This window comes from Diorhabda carinulata, chromosome 7 (genome assembly GCF_026250575.1).
Source record: "Diorhabda carinulata isolate Delta chromosome 7, icDioCari1.1, whole genome shotgun sequence".
NCBI classification, from domain to species: Eukaryota; Metazoa; Arthropoda; class Insecta; order Coleoptera; family Chrysomelidae; genus Diorhabda; species Diorhabda carinulata.
The window spans coordinates 20,831,110-20,856,576 of NC_079466.1; the positions used below are offsets into that span (position 1 = coordinate 20,831,110).

At 32.2% G+C, this 25,467-nt stretch overlaps 1 protein-coding gene across 1 annotated transcript in view; it reads left to right on the forward strand.

The window, feature by feature from the left end:
- LOC130896192 (desert hedgehog protein A) overlaps positions 1–25,467 on the forward strand; it is a 115,785-nt gene extending 90,318 nt beyond the window's left edge. The window contains exons 2-3 of the mRNA XM_057804110.1: positions 10,454–10,715; positions 24,459–25,467. Coding sequence (XP_057660093.1) covers positions 10,454–10,715; positions 24,459–25,138 — 942 coding nt within the window. The 3' untranslated portion in view covers positions 25,139–25,467. The remainder of the gene's footprint in view (positions 1–10,453; positions 10,716–24,458) is intronic.

Sequence of the window (25,467 nt, forward strand, 5' to 3'; positions counted from 1 at the left end):
CATTCACCTTTTTTGTACTATCTAATGTAAACAATCGTAATGGCAGAAAAATTACCATCAATATTTTTTTTCGTCTCCTGATAACATTTAGGTGACAGTCTGCCGATGGTTTGAAGTAATAGGTATAGATAAAACGTAACACAACAGTGGTGTACTCCCACTTTCTGTACTTAGTTAATTAATTGAATGGTATATAAAGTTTGAGAGACTTTTCGGAAACTATGATCGTATTAACCCGATCATGATCTGAATGTTTGGAAATTAACTCGGATCACGTTCATTGTTCATTGATTTAGTTTATCGGATTGTAATCATATGATATGATCCTTTTTACTCTGGTAGAGTGTAAAATATCTAGAATCTATTATATAACTAAATAAATACAGGGTGTTCCAAAATTATCCTTTCAACTTCAAAAAATTCATAACTTCGAATATAAACAAGATACTTATATACTGTCTTTTGCATGTACGCTGTAACATGTCGCCTTGTGATTGTACTGAAAGCTTGTATAATGCGGTGTTTCAAGTCATCAATGTCATTAATCGGTGTCCAGCATACAATGTCCTCTAAATAACCCCACATGGAATTGGGCCATCCCGTCCAATCCATCGGTTGGGAAAGTTTCGTTGAGGTGTTCTCGAACTGCTGTCAACCAGTGTGGTGGTCCACCATCCTGTTGGAAGTAAACAATCGGCTGTAATTCTTTCAACTGAGGAAGAGCAAAGTTTTGAAGCATATCCAGGTACACGCCGCCAGTAACTGTTGTTTCTATGGAGAAGAAAGGACCAATGATTTTGTTGTCCATAAGTCCACACCACACATTAACCTTTGTGCTGTCTCGTTGAAGCTAGACTACTGCATGTCCCCAGATTCGTAAGTTGTGGCGGTTTATTGTACCTGACACATGGAACGTGGCCTCATCACTGAAACACATCTTTTTCAAGAAATCTTCATCATGCTCAATACGTTGTAACATATCTACGGCAAATTCCACACGTTTTGGTCGATCTGTTGGTAAGAGTGTCTGCAGCAACTGTACCTTATAGGCATACAGACGCAACTGTTTATGAAGAACCCTGTGGATTGTGGTTGTAGGCATTTGCAGTTGCCTTGAAGCCTGACGAATTGAAGTTTTCGGATTGTGCTGGAATGTTTGCCGTATTCGCTCCACATTTTCTGGATTTGTGCTGGGTCGTCTGGTTGGTGGGTCTCTTTGGAATTTTGTCCTGAAGTTCCGTTGAATCTGTGTATCTGATTTCGTCTCTATGAACCATGGCACGCCGTGAGCTTTCTGTTGTGATGATCACATCTTGCAAAAGACAGAATATAAATATTTTGTTGATGTTCGAAGTTATGAATTTTTGAAGTTGTAAAGACAATTTTGGAACACCCTGTATAACGGAGGAATTGACGCAAAAACAGACACACAAATCAAATGTATTTGTAGAATAAAGTTTTGATTGCGAAATATCCACCGAAACTTAAACGCGATAGATCATCGAAATATAAATTTTTTTTTTGAATTCGTTTTTCAAAAATACTTATATCGACTCAGATGCCTTAAATTAACCATATCTGTAGATAATTTGATGGCTTAAAATTAAATTTTGTCAAGTAACGCTACTGTAATAGATGTTGATAGAATCGGAGCTTAAGTTGTGTAGTTATCTTTCGATAATTTTGTTTATGTTTATCTAGTTAGTCATTCAATATCGACAGAAGGACAATAACCTTTACAACTATTTATTACGTGAATTTGGTTCACTAGAATATTTATTGGTTGTTTTGTTTTTAACACGCTAGGAAAAAAAAGCGGAGTGACGCGTCTGGAAATCTAGAAAGATATTTATAAAACTGATTGTGTTTACTATTCAAAATCGTGTTACAACAACTTGTTTGTGTTAGTTCGAAGAGAACAATACTATTTATAATTCAAGAGTTTCGAAATTATTGAACTTAAATAAAAGAATATAAACCCTTTAAATGAGAAGTAAGGTTATGTCAAAAAATAAAATAACAAGACTTCAAGCATTCATACCAGTGAAACAGATTAGTCTCAGAAACAGATATAATGTGCTTAGATATAAATGAAATTATTCCAACTTCTCTACTTCTTATATTGGGTATCCGATGAAGTAATCGTGACTCATACAATGCGTTCTCCACGTTAACTGACTATGGTGGAACATTAGAAGCTGTTCTCTAAACCAATTATCAGATGAATCGCTGTTATGTATGCATGATAGTTAGCCGCACATAATAAATTTTTCCGACAAATAATTGTCTTTGGTTTCAGCGTGTAGTATTATAATGGGTTACCTTTTAGCCAATCAGTATTTCAAGCAAAACCCTGCAATGTTCTCGACGTAACTATCGGAAACTGATTTATCATGAGGAGCTGAAATATAATATCAAAATACAAACATTTTATATATATGAAGATATTACAAAATTTGAAAATTACTTTAATTAATAATCAAGCATTGCGGTGTAATAAATTTTTCTTGAAACATTTGATGCAAAAAACAACCATCTAAATAACATGTTGAGTTTGTTATTTTTGTTTACCTAAACTTGGAAACAGGATACTTTGTTGTTAAATTGCCATAATCCCACAACAATATTGGAACAAATTATTTGCCAATTAGTTTTTGAACGTTTCCTTTGTGGGATTGTGGCAATCTAACAACAATGTGTACTCTTTTTAATATTTATTCCAAGCTTCTTCCAACTAATTAATCGAGTGTGTTGACATTTTGTATAAATTATTAAATTCGTGCGATTACAAAAACAATATTTATTCAAAATGACATCCTGCATAAATAAATCGGTGAATTGATTCTTTAACCATAATTCCCGGATAATGAATACATAAGTATTCAAAAGGTCGGAATATATATTAAAAAGAGTATCTTCGTTCTAATTTCTATATGGAGGGCAGAATAAACACAATTAGGGATGTAAATTGCCCTAATAAAATTTCCGACAAGTAGTAACTACAGACTAATCAAAGGAAAACTAAACCTTAACACTCCTACGAACGACTGAATTAGTCAGGAGACCGATGGTAACTGGAGTTGATGCTACCAAACTAAATGAGAAGTAGTATCCAAGACTGGCATTGGAAGGGGCTTCAGTACTATCTGTCACATACATACGCTGAGAGAGTTTATGAGTGGAACAAAAAAAAGATGATTTCGGGAAGCTAGTCATGATATGAAGACATCGCCAATAACCGCGTAGATCTTCAACAACAAATAAATAAACTCAACTCAGCTAACAAAAAGCAGGCCTAAAAATGAACCCAGCTAAAACCAAGGTACAATGAACTGGTAGATAGTCAAGATATCTTGACTCAATAATATTCAAATCTAGAATACTACTTTATCTAAAGAAATGATTGTTCGACCAATGCATATTACCAGTTATGACATATGGACACTCAAGACCGAATTTACTAGGAAACTCCAAATTACTCAAAGATCAAAAGAACGCAATAAGCTAGGTATAACAAAAAGACCTAGGTAATAGACGTAATCCACAGAACCAAATCCCTCAAATGGTAATGGGAAGGATACTTGACCAGAAATACTAATGATGGATGGACCACAAAAATTACAACTTTGTACGCACGAGACGTCAAAAGACTCAGGAGAAAACCTAATCTAAGATGAGAACATGTTTAGAGAAGATAGCAGAAAAAAACTTGAAGTCGACTAACCAACATTAGACATCAATTGGCTCAAAACATGTAAGGGAGGCCGCTACGTGGAAAATCTGAAGAATAGCCTGCATATCATGATGATGATAGATGTTTTAGTTTTGGGATTGCCACAAATAAAATACCGAAGTGCTATTTTCCGAGGTTTTGAATAATTGTGTATTCATCATATAGTAGAAGAACAAATTTACAAGAGATTTACTCATCAGTAGTACGGTTAGTCAGGGAATGTAAGATGCATTCGGGCTTAACTATCGAGTCAATTTTGTCTAGGTACTTGGTAATTCTGGATTGTGCAGCAGTGTACTGGCAGATGAAATGATAAGAAAATCAGTTACCCAGTTTCAAATATAGGAAGAAGAGAATGCAGGGCATACCCACATAATATTATCTCATTAATTATCTGAGGCTTTTGAGAAAGGTTCGTGTGTGGCTTCTACCAATATGTCATTAAGACCTGATTTCAGCTGTTAAGTTCCCCATAGGAAATATGGTACCTTGGTTTATTAAAACCGGATTACATACTTGGTGTAGTATCCAGAAAATTTAAGGGGTTTATTGAGTTTTCTATATGGTGATAAAAATTGGGTTACATAATGGATCTCAAGATATTTACGAAGTTTGTATAGCCTCAAAGCCCCTCCTATAATTTCATCTAATCTTTCCTTTAAAACGTTTTTTTCACTTATTTGTCCAACCTTAATTTATTTTCGTTTTTGACAATGTCAATTTACTTTCGCTGTCTTCGAATATATACGAGAAGTAAAAAATTTTTATCAAGTTACTTTACATATAGACATAAGTTCTTATGTCTAGACCTTTTATATATGTTTATGTGTCTGATTATAGGTCTCTTCTAATTTAAAATTATTAATTGTTCCTTTAGTTGTAAGTAGAAAACTTCTAACATTGAAATTATTTTGTTAATAATTACATATATGTGTGGTAAAATATGCTGCATTAATTTTTCGATATTTGATATTCCGTACAATGAATTAGAAGGACTAATTGACAATTTAAGTAGATATTAATAGAATGTAAACAAACCAAAGATATTTTTAGCGTTAAATATTTAATGTATTAAGAGTTATTTGAACTCGCCTTTATTAACATTCCGACATAAGTTTACCAAACTAATGAATTCTGTAATAATGGAAATTTGACGCGTGTGTAAATAAAGATATGTCAATGAATTTCTATTATGAACAATTTCTTCGTGACGTCATATAAACATCAGCTAAATACCCTGTTGCCAGATGTTGTTACTATATAAAATTCAATCGAGTTGAACTGAAACCTCATTAGGTTCTCTTTTTACCACATTTTATTTAACTTACTCTCCTTGTTTATCTGTTTAGATGAAATTTTGTAATACAAATTTCACAAATTTTTAATCAACCTCTTAACTGAAATTTCGTATAATTTCTCGCTTTTGATGACAACATATGATTCAATTAAAATATTGGTGAAATATTCAATAATATCCCAAGAATAATTCGCGTTATTTTTTTAAGAAACAGAAACAAACTTTGCACATTCACTGATAGATGGCGCTACAATTGACATATGAGATTCATAATTTCACCAAAAGACTGCAGTACTAATTTTGTACTGATATTACTAGAGGATTAGCTCAATTTAATTTTTTATTGACTGATAAATATCATCAATCAAATGAAATATTATTCCATACATGAATTTTGTCGCTGTACGATTTATAAAAACAATTTATTGACGGTTGCGTGGCTAGGTCGTCGCCTTGCTGTCAAATAGTGTTAGGTCCCAGTCTGTCTGGGAAACGTTCAATTTTTAATTTTTAACATTCTTGAAAATTGATAAATTAATATGTATGCATTACATTTCAGGACTCATGGCAACTTGTATGTATGTATGTGTGTATGTGAATATTGGGGTATCCATGTACCCTCTCCAGAAAATCCAGAATCCAGAAGATCTTCGTCTTCTATTTCACACGCTCCCAGGTATAGTTCTGTAGTGTTTCATAATTTGAGTAAATTTCTAGTATTTTCAGATTTGAGGCGAAAGTGCCCCGATAGGGCTTCTGTTAGTATTCTTAGATTGTTCTTACTTATGTTGATACATTCAGCAGATCTATTCTGGTTATAGTTTCCCAGAAGAACCTTTGCCTATCTCAGCCCATGCAAATTGTCCCAATAATTGATCTTGCTCCTATCTACCTTTTTTTTCAATGCTTTTCTATTGTTCTGTAGCTGATACTACTGGAGGGATCAGTTTCTACGAAAGGTTCATCTGCTCTCGCTTCAGCGAGCTTATTGGCTATTTCATTTTCCTTCATTGTTTCACTCCTTCGCAATTTTTCTTGCCTAGCTCGTTTAATTCTTCTAGGTAATACCTAACGAGTTTGGATTTTGGACAAGATGATGATCTTCTATTAGCGATAGTTCGTCTCTAGATTGAACTAGACACATTTTTCAGTTGCATAAATTTCTGCTTGAAAATGCTTGTTGTATTCTGAGCCCATACCCTCTTATTGCAGTTCTGTGTGCTGCTTTAAATCCTCCAGTATACCTGTCTATTTCTTGTATGATATTTTGATCCTACTTACTTCTATAGCTTAGTATTGAGGAAACTTGTGATAGTCTATGGATTTTACTAGCTATTTTGCAGTCTTTCAGGTAGTTTACAAGTTTCCTTTGGACTTTTTGTAGCAGCTGCTCCACAATTTATCATTATTATCAGTATTTTTAATTTCTTAACGTTTTTTAAACTTAAGGATACGAAGCTACACTTCTAAAAATCCTATCGTTGATAGATCAAATTCATCAATGAAAATGTCAATTTGTTTTACAGGGTTTTCTTCCAAGTGAGTGTGTGCGTTTGATCTATATAATATAATATACATTTAGTCTTAAACTACCTCGACAAACATTACAATTGGATTTAACTGTACCCAATATCGGATGTTTCAGCTAATTATTAAACATAACAATATGATTTTTAAAATTGTTCATCTGCAGCACCTATCATTTGGATCATTTTCAAAGATCAGTTGCATCACACCAAACATTTTTCAATATGTACAAAATGTTTTATTGTGTAAATTAAATGTAATTTTTTGATTTATTAACATCAATAGGTAGATAGAAGTAGATGTTATTTCCAATTCTGATTATCAGTTTTATTCAAAAAATATGACAATGTTTGAAGAGATCTATGAAGATTGTGATTTTTTCCTATGCTTTTCTCAATTTATAGTTATAATTATACATCTTCTATTTTCAAAAATATGAAAACTACTGATTCATACGAAAAAACCTAATAGATAAGTACATACAAAATAAAAAAATTACGTTCGAATTGAAACAGATATTTTACAAACTTTTTCAACACACCAAACACATAACGACAAATAGAAATTTGGCACTACGTTTTTTTGTACAACTTACTTCGGTTTTTTTCCTCTCTTGCATGAAAACTAGTTTGCAGGATTCATCAACTTGCAGATAGGCCATTTATTTATATCCTGATATTGTTTATTCCTAAATGTGTATCCTAACTTTATTTTAATTATATTTAAATATTAATATGATTAAATACTACGTTCATAGCATTATCAGATTTATACTCGATCCCAGTTACAAACTTTTGATGAAATGAACATAATTTATAATCATGATTCAACAATTTCAAAAATTAGTTGAATATTGAAAATATATTCACACTAATTTGCTATGTTATAACATAAGAAGTTAGATCATAAATATTTACCATCAAGACGTAAAGTACAGGTTCATATTCTCTAAAAAGATTCTCACAGCAATCTTATGGCTGAATGGACATATCTAGAGAGAGGTACTTTATTCCTGTAGACAAAAGAAACTACCACATTATACAGTAGCAGCTCCAAACAAAAATGCATTCAAAACTAAACGACCACCTCATTCTTGAGATCTGAATCCAATCCAATGAGTATTTTTTATGGGAATTTTTGGAAAAAGGTCTGCAACAGATGATGAACTAATACTTTAGGAAAGAAATTAATTATAACATATGTGATAGTTCAGTTGGGAAAAGGAATACAAACCATATAATGTATGAAAAAGAAAATTATTTTTATTGAGCTTACATAAGCTTACATAAGGTATATAAAATAAGAAAACCATCGAAAGCAAATTACAGAGTTGATCCCCATCTAGACAGACTAAGAGAAAACCTAAAGATGATGCAACAGATACCAACTGAGAACTGAAATGTGGAAAAGAAGACGAATGGCTGAAGATAACAAATAAAGCCAGGTTCCGCAGCAAAAGATGAAAAAAAAAGTGAGAAAAGGAATCATTCACCTGATTAGCTCATTAGCATAAGCCACAATCATTAAAAGTATGGCGATAGCAGTTGAAAAATTATAGGGTGTGTAAATATTATATGGAATACAGTGACTAATTATTCACGTTCCAAATAACAAATATTGTCTTTGTGGAGTGCAACCCCATTACAATAATTGGTGAATTCGCTTTAATCAACGCCATTATTTTATATGTCCTTTCGCCAAAATATCGTTATCTTAATCTATCCGTCATCAATAAGGTACCGTACTATGTCACTTAACTGAAATAATGATAACGTTTATATTTATGTACGTGAAAATAGAAAAAAATCACTTATGTACAAAAATTAATTCACACGAGCCAATCAGAAAAAATGTCTCAAAGGATTACACCACAAGGGCTGGTGTAGTGCTGGTACTTGTAGTCGATCTGAATATATCTTCCAAGATAAATTTAATATTCACGAAACAAAGAAAATGAAGTCTAGCAACAGTTTTATAGCTTAAAATAACTACAAAACAGATATATTGTAAAAGTCTCCATATTATAATCACTCACAGAAGTTGATTGAACATTTCTAATTTATTGCGGTTATTGTAACAAATAATATCAACGCAAAAACTCTAATTCAACAAATACTAAACTTTTTTGTCAGTATCAACATCCAAAATAAAAGACGTCTAAAATTCGTTCTTAATTATAAAAACTAGAAATATAATAATCAGATTCATCACAGTTATGATAAACCTGCGTGCTCTAAGTTAGACCATTTGATCTATTTTTCGCGAGCCTTACTTTCAGTACGTTCACCCATACAAATTACACAGAAAAAGTCTTTTCTATCCAATAATTATGGTGAAGTCTTTATTTTCATTGCTTCTTTCTTTGTTTATCCCTTTTGGTTCAGTTCTTTTATCTTTAAGCCTTCAACCGTTTCTCATCTTCATATTCTTGTCTAACTGAATTTGTTTTACAAGTTTACATGAGAATTCGAGCACGAAAAACTTTTTTTCAAAATAGATCCCTCCTTTTCTTAAAATTGAACAAAAACAACGATAAATATATTATTCAGAGTGCTGTTTGTATATATTTGAAAGGAAGAAAATGATTTTTGTATCGATTTGTAATCATGGATAAAACATTTGAGTCTACTGAAGCTGACAGATTCATTCAGTCAACATATTGTGCAACTAATTTAAAACAGGAAAAAAAGTGTCTATCATTGGACTAATTGAAGGAATAAATGACAAATAATAGGCCCCATATGCAGAAGAAACAAAATTTGTTTCACCAAGATAACGAATCGTGTTGACAGAAACGGTTAAATTGAATGATTTGAAATTCTTCCTCGCCCCCAAATTTCCAGATATCACCACCAATGATTACTAGATGAAAAAAGTGGCCGAAGAAACACATTTTTCTGTTAACTAGAACTTATGCGAGTGACTTACCTTTCCTCTTCAATTTACTAGTTATTCTCGTATCATATTCCACGTGTATGAAAGTGTGATTGAATTTCTCAATTTTTTTGAATGAGGGTAACCGATTTTATATTTTTTTCTTTTATATAAAAGTATTATTAACGTTTCAACTCAATTTCGGCCGCTATTCACTGACCAAATAACCAAGTTAACATAAGTTGATGCAGCATGTTAAAAAATATTTTTATTCATTTTTTTCACAACTCGGTAACACCAACGAAAATGAATATTTACTATATTTACTGTGACATTAGAAGTATTACATCTAGAAGGTATAATTTCTTGACCTTGGCCTCTTTCTACTTATTTTTACTTATATGATAAAATTCTCTTTTTAATGTTTTGTCAGGTCACTTTTCGATATATCTTTGAAATACTAGTAGGACTACAATAATGTAAAGTACAATGCCGTCCAATTTATAATGATTCTATTGCCTTTTAACGAATACTCGCATGAGATAAACATATTTTTAAAAGTATTTATAAAAATAATAAATTTACAAAATGAGGTATCTACGCCTATGGTAGATCAAACAAAATTGTCGGCAGGGGTTTTTATAATCTGCAATTGATATTGAGAGAACTATAAGTATTCAGATCTATCAAAATAATTGGTCAGTATAATGCGGAATTGACTTGTGCTTACTTAGAATGTACAATAAACATTTTTTTATTTAGGCTGGTGTCAGTTTTTAGGCGTTCTTTATAAAAACAATGCAATTCATAATGAAATTCTACTTCTTGTAATTTGGCTCGCTCATAAACGGTCAGACACCTTTTTTTATATATTTTCATCTTTAAAATCTCTTATTATGTTACAACGCGTCCTATTATTATCCTTTTCTAATGAATTCTATTTAAAAAAAATATTTCATAACCTCTCTATCAACTTGTGTCTCATTATTATCCGTTTATGACTAAAATACTTTTTGTTTCAGAGATGTAAAGAAAAATTAAACACCCTCGCCATTTCAGTGATGAACATGTGGCCTGGAGTGAAACTTCTCGTGACGGAGGGCTGGGACGAAGAGGGGTATCACACTCCTGAATCGTTACATTACGAGGGCCGGGCCGTCGACATCACTACCTCCGACAGGGACCGGTCCAAGTATGGAATGTTAGCCAGGTTAGCCGTAGAAGCCGGCTTCGACTGGGTATACTACGAGAGTCGATCTCACATACACTGTTCTGTCAAATTAGGTGAGTCTTTAGAGCGTATTTAATGGTTTGTAAAAGTTGCTAATTATATTTGCGAGAAAAAATGCCGTGATGTGTTAACGAGATAAGTCTAGATTATACTTCTTACTACTTAATACACTTTAAATGCGCACAGAGATTAGCGAGTTGGTTTCAGTGAGATCGATTGACTACGTTATAAGCGTAGAAAACAACATATATACAGGGTAATAAAGATATACGACATATAACATATAAAACATAAACAAATTCGGTTTATAGATTGAATTTCATATAAATCAGTTTTGTATTTGATCTATAACCATCATAATTGATATGAATTGAAATATTATAAATGTTTTTGTTGTTATTTTGACATCATAGTGCCCTCTTTTTAATATATATTCCGATATATTAATTAATTGAGAGTTGTGTATTGATTTTTTTTAAATAATTGAATTCATATGTTTCAAAATTCAATATTCAAATGATATAAATATGGAGTTTATTGATTGCCACAATCCCATAACAAAAACGTATTTTATGAAGGGCTTTGTTGTGAGTCTGTGGCAATCAAACAACAGGTGTTCTCTTTCTAATATATATTCCAAAATTTCGATTAACTATATATTCATTATCAGGGACTGAAATTATACATACAAACAAAAATAGTTATATAGTATATAAATCCATATAGATTTCTTTAAATGTTAGACCTTTTGATATGTTTATACTTCTAAATGTTTTTGATTTTAGGTCTTTTCTGTTTTAAAATTAGTTTTGTTTAATAATATATTAATTAAAAGTCAAAACGTGAATTTTTATGTCTTTCAAAAATTATTAAAAAAAACTAATTTTAAAACAAAACAGACCTAAAACCAAGAACATTTAGAATCATAAATATTTACATATATATATATATATATATATATATATATATATATATATATATATATATATATATATATATATATATTATTATAGATCCAATAATATTGAGAATTATTCAAATTAATTGAACTAAAGTAATAATTTTTTGTTTGAAATTTTCAATTCATTCAGTTCAGAAAACAACATTCAAAATGACAATAAGAAACAAATATGCAGTTTATTGATTTTGGTTGCTATTGAATTGTTTTTTAATTTGGAGTTGTGTTAATTTCGGTCGTTATAAATGACGTTGAATTTTAATCAGTCATTCCAATTCGAATATCATTGCATTTTTGCAGAATTCGTTTTTTCAACAACGGCTCATACCTTCGTTATTGTTTAAATCCTCCCTTAAAATTATCAGCAACGATTCGCTCCTTATCTTGAAAATATACAATAACTTACAGGTTAGATCATACCTGCTTGATAAAATAAATTGTATTTTTTAAATTATATAGGGTATCTCGAAAGATTATTTATTTTGAGTATTAAAAACATAATATATTTATGGGGTGTGCTAAAAAAGTAGACTCAATCTCTCAATTGTTTTAAAAAGTTCCACCTAGATTGTATTTTCTTTTTTTAATTGATTTTGGCATATATTTTTATTTTTGTGAAGCACTCCCTTGTTGTAAATTACTCGCAATCAAAATTGCTTGAAACGTTCAGCTGAACATAATCTGGGGTTGCTTATGATTAAGAAATGTTGCATTTTCCATTGCATTGCGAGTTGTCTTGCATCATAAGATCATAAGATAACATTAGGCAAAACAACGTGCAAGAAATTGCATAAAATTTCTTCCAAAGTCTAATTATTTAGAATTATAGAATTATTTAGAAAAATTTTTCAAATTTCAAGTCAAAGTTTTATTATTTTATCAGCAAATTAAAAATGAAAATAACAAAGCTGAGTAAAATGAAAAATAGTGCAATAATTATATCTGCTGCTGTTTCGCTTTTGGAGCCTGATGAACAGATTGGTTGTTACGCCAAAATTGCAACTTGCAGGCAATAAAATTGGCATCAAATCGATAATGCAGAGACCGCTTGATGCAATGCAACGTGCAATGTAATGCAAGGCGCAATATTTCTTGAAGAGCTTGGCCAAATGAAGTAAAACTGATTTTTTTATGCACTTGCAACATCATCGGTTCGGTGCAACATCATCGGACAACGTGCAAGAAATTTCATGCAATTTTATTTCATATTTTGTTTTCAATTGCTGCCTTGCTTTTGGAGTCTAATGGGCAGAAAAGAGCACCTAGGCGATGGTGGGCCAAGCCTTGGCCAGAGAGAATAAGGAAAAACATAAATTCAGCTATAGATTTAGTCGAGAAAACATACAAAATGATATTTGAGAATGGATGAACAAGCATTTAAGAAATTCCCAAGACAAATAAAACATAAGGTAACTGAAATCCTTGACAAGAGACGTAGTATCAGCAAATCAGAAACTCATTTATTCCTAGAATTGCAACTTGCACGCAATAAAAATGACACCAAACCGATAATGTTGCAAGTGGGATATCTTGCATGAAACAATCAGCTGAACTTCAGCTGCCCATGCCTTTGATCAAGAAATATTGCGTGTTTAATTGCATTGCACGTTTTATTCCATCAAGTCAAGCGGCTTTCAGTTGAGTTTCGTTGCAATAGTCTTTTAAACATAATCATTTTATTCTAAAACTGGAATTTGAATTTCTAATTCTCTATTCCACCCAAATTCAATTAGGTATTCAAAGCTCCGACACTGTTCTCACATATAAGTAATAAATTAATATGAACATAATATATTATAGGAGCAATGGCCTAGCAAAATTGTCTCGCTAGCTTTTTTGCTTATTAATATACACGTGATATTCAATCGTTGTTTATACATTTTTTTTTTCGTTGCGATAGGTTAGTGTTTATTATGTCTCGATAAAAAAGTGCTGATGTACTTTAATTATCTTTACGAAAACAATAGTTAACAGAACTGTAATGTTGAGATAGGTCAATACATAACATTTAAAAATTTGTAATACAATGCTCAAATATGCGAAGTTGAGTCACATACCTTCGCATTTTTTACTATAATGCCTTTTTCTATCACGAATATTGTTATCTCAAATTCTCGAAAAATTTCTAATTCCACAGCAAACCACTATAACAACTAAATTCATAATTTTAAAAAGCATCCAAAATATAAAATCTCTAAGCTACTGAAGCCATCTGCAACAGGTAAGTTATCCAGAATATATTAAATATTATTAACAATTTTATGAAGATATGTTTGGACTCAAACATAAGAAGAGAATTTACACACGCAAATAACTACAAAATCTTCAAAAACAAAAAGAAATTTTCACTAAGAGGCTAAAAAATCAAGATAGAGCACACTTAATTACCAAGTACCTTATATCGGGGACAACGAGGGAAGGCTTTTAATAGATCCACAAGAAGAAAGTTGAAAGATGGGTTCATTACATTAAAGGAGTATTAAGTGGATAAGAAGAAGAACCGGAATAGAAAATTTTAAAACCATCAGGGTGTAGGAGAGAATGGGATCCCAGCAGATATTATCAAATACGAAAAACTTTGCAGAATAATACAGAAAATGTAAAATTAAGAAAAAACGCCTGAAAATGGAATAATGGAATAATATATACAATATTCAATAAGGGAAATGAAAGGAAAATAATAGAGAGATACCGTTTCTAGATGTGGTGTACAAAGTTATGAGAAACAGACTCGACGAGTACCAAGAAATGATAGTCGGAAAATACCAAAGAGGTTTCCAGAAAAGACGTAGAACAACGGATCAGATATTTACCATTAAGACGATCTTGGATAAAAGCTGTGAGCGAAATCTAGGCCTTCATATTATGTTTATAGATTTTAAGCTGGCTTATAACACAGTAGACAGAAATAAAATATATGCTGCCTTCAATTTACTAGGAATCCCGAGAAAATTGGGTAGTTAGATGTTAAGATGATTAGATAACTCATATAGCTTAGTAAAGACAAATGGAATTGTATCAGACAAATTTTGGCTTGAAAAGGGATTGAAACAAGGAGATCCAATAGCGACACTAGCTTTTAACTTGGCGTTGTGAAAGATTTAAGCAATAAACTAGCACCAAAAACAGCAAATAATTGCATATGCAGACGATTTCGCATTGATAACCAGAACAAACTGGAAGAGGCTGCAAAGAATTATGGATTAAGAATAAAACAAGAGCAAACAAATTATATGGTGCTAAGATAAAACGTGATTGGTAAAAAGGAAGATATAGAGAGAACAAAAAATATAGAATAGAAAAAGGTTGTTAACTCGAATACCTGGGAGCAACACGGTCAAATAAAAATGAAGAATGGGCAGAAATAAATAAGAAAATAGCTAAAGAGAGTAAAGCCATGAGCCATTGAGGAAAATTTTGGGGAAATAAAAACAAATGAAAAGCTATGGAGATGAAATACTAACGAAAATCTGAAGGATTCGTCTAGGTACCCATCAAAATAAGGCATACATAAAAGCACAAAGAGTGAGATGGTTGGGACATGCTGAAAGGATGCGGGGAAAAACATTTGCAATGAAAGCCATTGAAAAAGTGAAAGGAGGTACAAGAAGGAGAGGGAGACTAAAGAAAAAATGGTTGGATGCAGTTGCTCCAAGTCTATGAAATCTGTATTTCACTTTGAAATTATGAAAGAGAAATACAAAGATCTCATTTCCTTCCATATCCTGCGTCGCCTAATTCTTTGTAAATATCGTTTATATACCTAATTTAGCAGCACTTTACTCCTTTTAATGCTTTAGCTGTAAAGTTTCCATACATTTCTATGTTTTATAATTTAATTTGTCATTCTGTTCATTGCTGTTACAGTTATAATCACTCACTAGCTAGAACCTATTTGTTGCTTTCTGATTACCATACTTGTGGTATTATTCTCCTTTCTGCCTGCTGTTTAATGAGTTTGTGTGAATTCTGTTCATTCTTTTCATCTACTTGATCATATGTTCTGTCTCGTTTCAAAAGGTTAGTATCGAAAGAAAGTTTACGTGTAACGAGACGTAATCTGCGAAAGCCCATAGTCAAGTAAATCATCTATCAGCTGATTGCAGATTCTAACCCAGAACCTGATTTTGATCACATTTTTCGAATATCGCGTTCACTTTTCGGTGGAAATTTCAAATTTAAAACATTATATAAAAGAATTTTTAATTCATTTACTTTATTGTGAGTTAATTCTTCCAAGATATTTATTTATTTGTATAATATATTCTAAAAGCTTAATAATCGTTATTGATTAGTAGTTATCAACTCATATGCATTTTGCACTAGTTAATACTAATAACCTCATTCTATGCTGGAACACTATGAAAACCGCAAACCTCAGTAATCTATCAACCAAGCTTCTCATAAGAATTAATAGTAAACAGCCATTTAAGGAATATAAATAAATGAAACAACTTGTCAGCTGATCGCGTTTACCCACCGGTTCTACAAAGTAAAAAGGGTCATAACATAAGACTACGACCCGATTAACTCGATCAGTCGAACTACAATGAACGCGATCCGGGTTAGTTTCTGAACATTCAGATCGAGTTAACTCCATCCAATTTCTTTTCTTACTTCTCAACTTAGAGCGTTCCCAAAACAAGGAAGTTTGTATACATACATTTTTGATTAATCCTACTTAACCGTTTTTTTCAAATATGAATAAAAGGTGATCATTGGGAGCTAGATCGGGACTATAGAGAAGACGATTGAGTTGTTTCCAACTGAATACTCTGATCTTGGGTTAGATTAGTCGTATGTGGACGGGTATTATATAAAAATTTACTCAGCGTGCTGAACCTTTTATTTTGATGGATTGTTCTCAAGTCTCACCACATGTCGTTGGGCTCATATCCCCACGAGGAAAAATATTTGACGTTCATGTTTCGATTATGGTGAAATATAAGCCACTCATATTCCATCGCCTATTTTAATCTAGATTAGAAAATCAGTGCCTTCTTGGTCTTACCGCAGAAGTTGAAATACTACATAAACAATTAGTTTCGTATACTTTCGTCAGCATTTTTGGTACCCATCGTAAACATAACCGACAGTTTAAACGTTCAGTAACAATTTCGTACAGAACACTGTATATTTTCTGTACTTAAGACAACTATTATCGTTTATACTTTCTGTTCTTTTTCTACTATCTATTTAATTTGAGCCAACTAAAAAATGTATGCTCACTTGTATGCACGCAAGAAATATAATTACTCTCGTACCAGAACAAAGATATATCTTGTAGGTACTCTACGAGTTTGTGAAAAAATATTATGAGATTTATGTATTTATTGAAATTAGTTTTGATTATTCTGATTATCAAATTCTAATAACAATTTCAAACAAGTTAAAATAAATTGTATAAAATCCAACGGAAATCCCAGGAAAAACTTTAAAATCCATGGGTTATTGAAGAATCCATAATATCAAAAAACCATGTATTTGAAAGGATACATTACAAGAGCAACGAAACCGTAGAGCGCCAACAACGGTCTACCGACGAAGAAGAAGACAACCAACGTCAACCGGTTTTGAAAATAAGCAGCTAAACCTTTAATATGTCGCAGTGACTAGTAATACATTGACCGTGAAAATATTGAAGTATTCGAATCTTATTCACAAAATATAATACCTACTCATAACTAATCAGGGAAATAAGTAAAATATCATTGGTTTTGAATGGGTGACATTTTTTAATCCGTATCCTTAGAGCTAATTACGCATTTACCGAGAAATACTGTTGACACCAAATGTTATATTAAATATTATTTGTTATTATTCGGCTGTATCATGGCTTTGCCATTGCCTAAAAAAGGTCTTTATCATACGGATCAAGAATTAAATAAAATTTCCACCAGAAAATGTTTTTTTATTGTAAAAAAATGTTATAAGAATCATTTTATGTCTTTGAGAACATAGCGCCTGTCCAACAATATTAAAGTTTTCAATTTTTGTATCATTTTCATTATTATTTCAAAATTCATCCTTGTGAACTTAAGAAATAATTTTTAATCATTATTATTACATTTCTGAAAATTTCATGTAAGAAATGAATTGTTAGATAGATAGATAGATAGTTTATTGACCCCATTTATAAATAAAAGTTAAAAAAAAACAGCCGCAACCTAGTCTGAATCTGCTCATACAGATAGCTGCAACGAAAGGGTTAATAAGAAATAAAAACTGTACATCTATCTAGCTCGAAGAACAGAATATTAGCAACGAATTCTTTTGCCAAATTCCATTTTTTCGAAACAAATCGAAGTTAATATTCTGACGGGTACACAGCCGAACACCATCTAACGGGACCGGTCATAATTTAATGGAGTTGAAATTGTAGAAGGTGATGTGTAGCTCCATCTATTATTGGGTAACTACTGTTCCAGATGTTCTAAAAGAGTTAACTGTGACTAGACAGGATTTTCTGCAATGTTCTAGAGCTATCGCAAAAGCATATGAAAGACAGGAACTCACTGTACAGTACTTAGTTGAATGTCGAAGATATTTCTAATTTTAAAGTAAAGTATTAACTATTAAATTGTGTGATAACTGATCCAATGAAGTTTTAAGTTCGGAAACAACAATTTTATCCACGATCCTTTAAACCGAGAAACGTTACAATATCATTAGATTTGCCACCATTTTGTGGAGTTATGTGTTTATTGGACTAATGTAGTCATTTCTTTGTGATTTGCTGTTCAATCGATCCTCATTAATTTTTTCTTTTTTTTTTAAAAAAAGCCGATAAATAATTTGCTGTGCTTATTCCACATACGGAAGCTATAACCTTTCGACAGATTTTTTACTATCTTTTTGTGGTTTTCCATCGCGGTTCACGTGTTCTGGTATAACCGCTTCTTTTGGACTGTGAATAGTTGATATTGGAAAAGTTATCAAATTTTCAAGCCAAATATGTCATTAGTGCTGACCTCTGTCCGTCAAACCAAGATATTTTTAAATCGGGGATATAGGGATATAAAAATTAGTTTCTACTAACTGTGAAGTTGATATATTCTGGGACTTGGAACAATTCTTGAAATGATAGGATGGTGGGTAATTATAGGAAGGAAAACAGTTATCATATGAAAGAAATAGAACTCAGGAAGAAAGAATTTTATTCCAAAATACCATTGTCTGTTGATGATGTGACTTTACCGTAATGTTAGCCACTACCTGTTATCTTTGGCAGAGGAGAGACATACCTAGTTAAGGTTAAAACGGCAGGCTAAAGGTACCCAATCCTACTAAAGTTGCACCGGCATTATCATCAAATGCCAACTAGCCGGTCATTTGTTACTCACTTTCCAACAAACATTTTTTTCGGTCGGCTGCGAACGCGGCGGACCACTTGAAAAACGATACTTCGGACGTATTTTAAAGATCTTATCTCTTGTGACATTTGCTGCTAGTTTAATAGCCTCAAATTAACTTCACTAGTTCATTTTATCTAGTTTCTTTGTATAAATAACCACAAAGAGACAATTCTCCGAGTGGGCTTTTTGACGAAGAATTATGTGGTGTCGAAAACTGACCCGGAAATAAATTAATTGTCACAGTAAAACTGATATAAAAAATGAGTGATAGATATTATCTAATATGTGTAAATTCTTACGAAGTCATCTATATTTTTATTTGTATATAAATTAATTGCAATTTGTCTCTATTTTTATTATACATTGTTGTACAAAATTTGAGTCCGAATTTTCTTGTTTTTTAACCTATTTTAATAAATACTGTATTATACAAAAATCTTCTTCAATGTTTCGGCTCAACTACGGATATAATCAATGAATTTTCCGTTATTTCATTAGATGTAGTATATATTTACAATAACATAGATGCCCTAAGACGAATAAATGACCTCAAACAAACAATTAAAGAATATATTGAGGAAAACCAGGTGATTTGCTACATGCAAATGCAGAGGATGGGGGAGGAAAGATTACCAAAAAAAAAATAATGAAATGGATCCCACTGCATAGAAAGAGGAAGAGACTACTTTCCTGGCTAATGCCTAGACGACTATTGAATTACATCTCCTCTGAGGAGCGTGATCTGAATCGGAATCTATATTATCGGCGACTAAGTTAGATTTCTACATGACCAGTGTTTCAAAGTTAGAAGTGAGGATGGCGTCAGTTAGCGTACCAAATAGCGACGCTTTTGACGTTATCTTCAGTTCGGGACTCAAGCCCGAACGAGGGTTGTAAAACTAGCTTGATGAGACGTAATCATGTCGAAACTAGTCAGTAGTTACAACCTCTCCTTGCAAATGCGACCCATTGGAGTTGTCACTATCGACAAAAGGGTCGATTCTCATCACGCTCTTCAGAGGAGCTGTAATTCAATATTCTTCGAGGCATTAGCCAGGAATGTAGTTGTTTTCTCTTTTGAACAACGGCAGAATACATTTTCGAAATACTGAATTTCGAAATTATTTCATTTCTCATTTCTTAGACTTTTTGATATGTTTATGTTTCTAGTTTTCGACCTGTTTATCAAAATATGATTTAATTTTCATTTATTTTGATTCATGACGTAGATGATCTATGGATTGATATAAACGCAAGGTGTCAAGTCAAAATTTTTATCTGTCTTATTATTATAAATATAAGTATTTAAAGATATATGTGTGTGTGTGTGTGTGTGTGTGTGTGTGTGTCCTACATGTCCTAGGATGTTGTCCGAAGCCTGAATGCCACTTTTCCTGTCGCTACAGCTCCTATTACCAATTAAACACCAAAGTGTACTAACTCTAATATATTCCGAGTTTCGGATACTTCTGTATTGATCGCCTGAAAAATAATTAGTCAAGAATTAAGGTTATTGATTATAATAATAAATTATACTATCACTAACACTTTTAACTCCATGTTTTTTTCTAGTCCATCTATATTATGTTTATTAAATTTTTTTGAAAATTGTTCATATAACTGCAATGGCTTTTTGTTGATCACTTCACTGTGACTATTTTTTCGTTTTTGGTTACTGTCCAATCGGAAAGTTGCCTTGTCTTGCTTTTCCATTTAAGTTCTGATTTCTCTAATATTGAATATTGCTCTAAATACCTATGGGAAATTGGTAAACTTAATTTGAAACAAGTGATTTGTGATGTTATATTGTATATAACATATATTATTAAATAAACTGTAACTCTACTATATATTTCGAGATGGCCTAGCAAATATTCGGACTACTTTGGTAAATATGAAGCTAAGGTAACTATTTATATTTCATTAGTTTAATATGCAAAAACGCCATATATCAAACTTCTGTATGTTACTTTATACATAAGGCAAACATCACAATTTTTAGAAAATAGATCAACAAGTCATCAATGAAACCAAAAACGATAAAACAATGATCCATGAATTATACATAAGTAAATATAAAGAAAAAGTTTTCATTCTTCCAAATGGTTATAACTACTCATCATTATACATTGGAGGGAAGCTAAAATGAAGATTTATTTTTTCAGTATTAGGTCGTGACATGAACCAGTATCCCAATTATTGTAACAGACCCCTAGAAACTACAGATAAAGTTTCTGTAACTGCTTTTTATCTCCTCCTTCTTTACGTGAAATTTTGATTCGTCAAGAACGAGAGAATTATACAGAAGGTGGAAAAATCCATCGATAATTTCTGCAATAATAAGACAAGTATAATGTCAGAAAATAATTAGTCACGCCTTTTTCTCAAACCTGTAAGTGGTGGCGCCTACATCAATTTAATGCTTTGAGTTTTGTTGTGTTACCTACAGAGTAGACCCTATCAATTTTATCTGTGTTGACAAAATATGCTGTAATTAATTTCCTTCCACTCTTTTGAGTTTTTAGGATCACGCCGACCGATATTCAGTAGCGTCCTTCCACATAAATCTAAAGTGAAATCATGATGTGTAGTGTAAACACATAATCCCGTTCAAAGAAATTTTTATTTCAGATTTTGTGTTTGTACATTAAAAAAATGAAATATATTGGATTGCGTTACAAATTTATGTAAATTAGACAAGCCTTTTGTATTCTAAAACAAACTAAATAACACCAATAAACATGAATGAATAATTTTTGAAATAAAATACTACCTACGTCTCTGTAAACGATAGGGACCACAAACCGTATGAACAGTAGGTACCCCTCTTGTCTTGAAGGTATTTCTTTTTCGGGCATTTGATTGAAAACAAGCGTGTTGCGGTGAGAAATAGTATTTAATCTTTTGAATTTCATGTCAAAACAAAGAATTCCAGGTATTAATTTGGTGAAGAACTGAAAAAATATTTATAGTTAACGTCAGACCGTTGCTTTTAGTATTTTAAATAGCAGTTTTTTGTCGATTGTTCTTCAAGAAATCTGGTTGCTACCTACATTGTGGGTACTACCTACCTAGTTTGAGTAACTAAATAACTATTTCTCAATAGTATTATTTTTAAACCGTGTATTGTGATTGTGAATGTCCAATATTAGTGAATCTTCAGATGCACCAGTGTATGTCGACAATCACCAATTTCGATGGCGTAACTCGAAAACTGTTCTTAATGTATACATGAATCGGATATACACCGGTGAATGTTAACATACACGGAGGAGATACTGTGAACTTTAGATTCGGCGATTTATAATTTGTGTGAATGTTAACAAACGCCAGTGTTTGTTCGAAAAGCAAGAACGTCATATATACTGTTCTCTATTTAATATACGCTGCTTCACTCACTGAACGCAGTCGAAAATGCCTCTATGCGCTATTGTGTTTTAACCCATGTAACGAAGAGGTTATGTTTGTTTAACCTAACCTAACCTAACCTAACTTACCTACCTATACCTAGTAGTCTATGATAACAGTCATCGGTGAATGACCGAAATGGTCATGAAGAGGATAAATAACGGTCATTCACCAACTACCTTGGTGGATGTTAACAGGCACTAGAGTATCTTAACATATACTGCATTTCGGACATACGCAGTTACATATATACATAGCGTGCGAAAACCTCACAGCTCAAACTTTATAAAAATTCTTTTACATGAAGAAAAAAATTTTGCGAAAGCAAAGGAAACGAAAGGATCTTGAACTGAAATAAAAAGAAAAATTAGAAAATAGAAATAAGCAGAAAATAATGTACGCAAGAAAAAGAGAGAAATGAAGAACGAGGTTGAAGTGAAATGAGATTGGAAAGTTATGAGGGAACAAAATTAAATAAAATGAAGAGCAATAAAAGCAAATAGGAAAAAAGACACAAGTTAAAAACGACTGGAATATATAAGAAAATAAAAGAGGAATGATAAATTTTAGATCATTGACATTTTTGATATTATAGATAATTTAAATGGAGGTAACAATAATTCTTTTCTCATGTTCTCTTTTGGGACAATAATGAGAAAAAAATAGCTACTGCTATAATTTTTCAAATTAGCTAGGGACACACTACAATCCTATCAGAAGCTATCACGATAACTACAAAAATGCTTTTAGCGAATGCTCCATGCTTCTGCCTCCTTATTTAATACACATATCTCTAATGAGAGCTAACATATAGGAGGATGGTCCAATAGTACCTGGCCCAACAGAGAAAACACAAAAATTTTGAAAAAAAATACATTTATTTTACAACGTAATCCCCTTTTAGCTCTATACACTTTTCCAGCGATATTCAAGGAGTTCAATACACTTTTTAATAATAAGAATCGTCAAGCTCCTCAAAATAGCCATTAACTGCTGACATCATCTCTTCATTGTTGGAAACTCTTTACCATCGAGCCATTTTTTCAAGTCTGGCAACAGAAATTAATCCGAGGGGGTTAAATCTGGCAAATAGGATGCATGAGGCAGCATTTCAAACATTATTTTGGTTAGGTTAGGTTTGCAATAACGGATATGGGAGCTGGTGAATTGTCTTGATGAAACAACACTTTCTTCTTAGCCAAATTGGGCTGCTTTTGCTTGATTTATTCGTTCAAACTTTGCAATAAGTTCGCATAATACTCGCTGTTGATATTTTTTCCTTTTTGAAGATAGTGTAATGGAAATTATCACACGCGCATTCCAAAAAACCGACGCCATGACCTTGTCTGCAGACGGAACGGTCTTTGCCTTCTTTGGAACTGGTTCTCTCTTTTGAGTCCATTATTTTGATTGTTCTTTTGATTCGGGTGTGAAGTGATGGATCCACGTTTCATCAATAGTTATGAAAGGACGCTTTATTTCTGTGAAATATTGCCAAACACTCGATGGAAACATATTCACGACGCTGTTTTTGTTCCATTGTGAGCAAATCTTGCTCACAGCATTATAATATCGAAATTTTCAGTTAATATGCAATATACCGCACTTTTTGAAATGCCTACTATGCTTGCTAGCTCGTGCATTTTCAGTCGATGATCATCCATTACCGCTTTGTGGATTTTCTACAACATTTATGGAATCTTCACCTTATTTGGACGACCACTACGATGCTGGTCTTCGCAGGTCGTAGAGCTTCGTTTAAACTCTGCTATCCAATATTTTACTGTTGATAATGAAGGAGCAATCTCACCCAGAGTAGAATCTTGGTGAGCTTTTATATTTTATATTTTTGTATGATAGCTGGTTGCCAAACAAATACTAAACAATCAAACTTGGAACATAATATATGCTGTATAGATTGTGTACTTTCTAATACAGTGGTATTTTTAAAGCAGCTACTACCATCTCTAGGTCAGGCCAGGTACTTCTGGGACCATCCTTGTATCTAACTTTATTAAAAATTCTAATTATGGTGAGATTATTGAAGATAACTAATACAAATTTATTATTTTCAGAGTCTTCGCAAGGTACCAAATACGGTGGCTGCTTTCCCGGTGACAGTACAGTCGTCACATCTACTGGCAATACCAAAAAACTATCCGAACTTAGAATAGGCGAGAAAATCCTATCACAAGATCCATCTACAAACAAATTGATTTTTAGTGAAGTGCTATTATTCTTAGACAATGATCCCAATCAAAAACGGGAGTTTTTGAATTTAACTCTTTCCTCCAACAGAACATTAGTGATCACTCCAAATCACTTGGTGCTAAAAGAAACCGCAGAGGGTGTTCGAACAGTATTTGCCGAAAGTATTATTGTAGGTGATAAGCTTTTAGTTAGTGTATCAAACAATTCGAATTTAGTTAGTGATAGTGTGATAAGTATAACTGCTGTCTTGAGGACAGGAGTTTATGCACCCTTAACGGAAGTGGGGACTGTTGTTATAAATGACGTAGTGGTTTCGTGCTATGCCACAGTAGACAGTCAAACAGTGGCACATTGGGCTTTCTTACCACTCAGGTTGGTGTGGAACTTCAAACAAAGTTTATGGAAAGCGTGGTCCGTAGTTAGAAATCCATTTAGCACAAGATCTACTGAAAATCTTGTTCCAAAACAGATCGGTGTGCATTGGTACGCAAAAATTTTATATTCTATGGCCCATTATGTAATTCCTTCACATTTAAACGATTAATTTTGTATTGAAATGAGGTTGCAGGCCAGTGAAAAATGTACATTGAATTATTTATTGTGTTAATATAAATTCTTTTTGTTAAATTTTGTCTTGTAAAGTGAAAAAATGTAAATATATTTGTATATTGTGTATAGTATATCTAGCTATTGATTTGATCGACATTTTTCAAGTGTTACTTATTATTTTGAAAATACATAAAGTTTTTTTACTCAAGTACCGCGACTATTTATTTTGTTGATGCTTAATTTGCTACTCCTTCCTCACAGCAAATTTTAATATCACCAAAAGAAATATAACTACGAAATTAATATTTATTACCTTATTATATA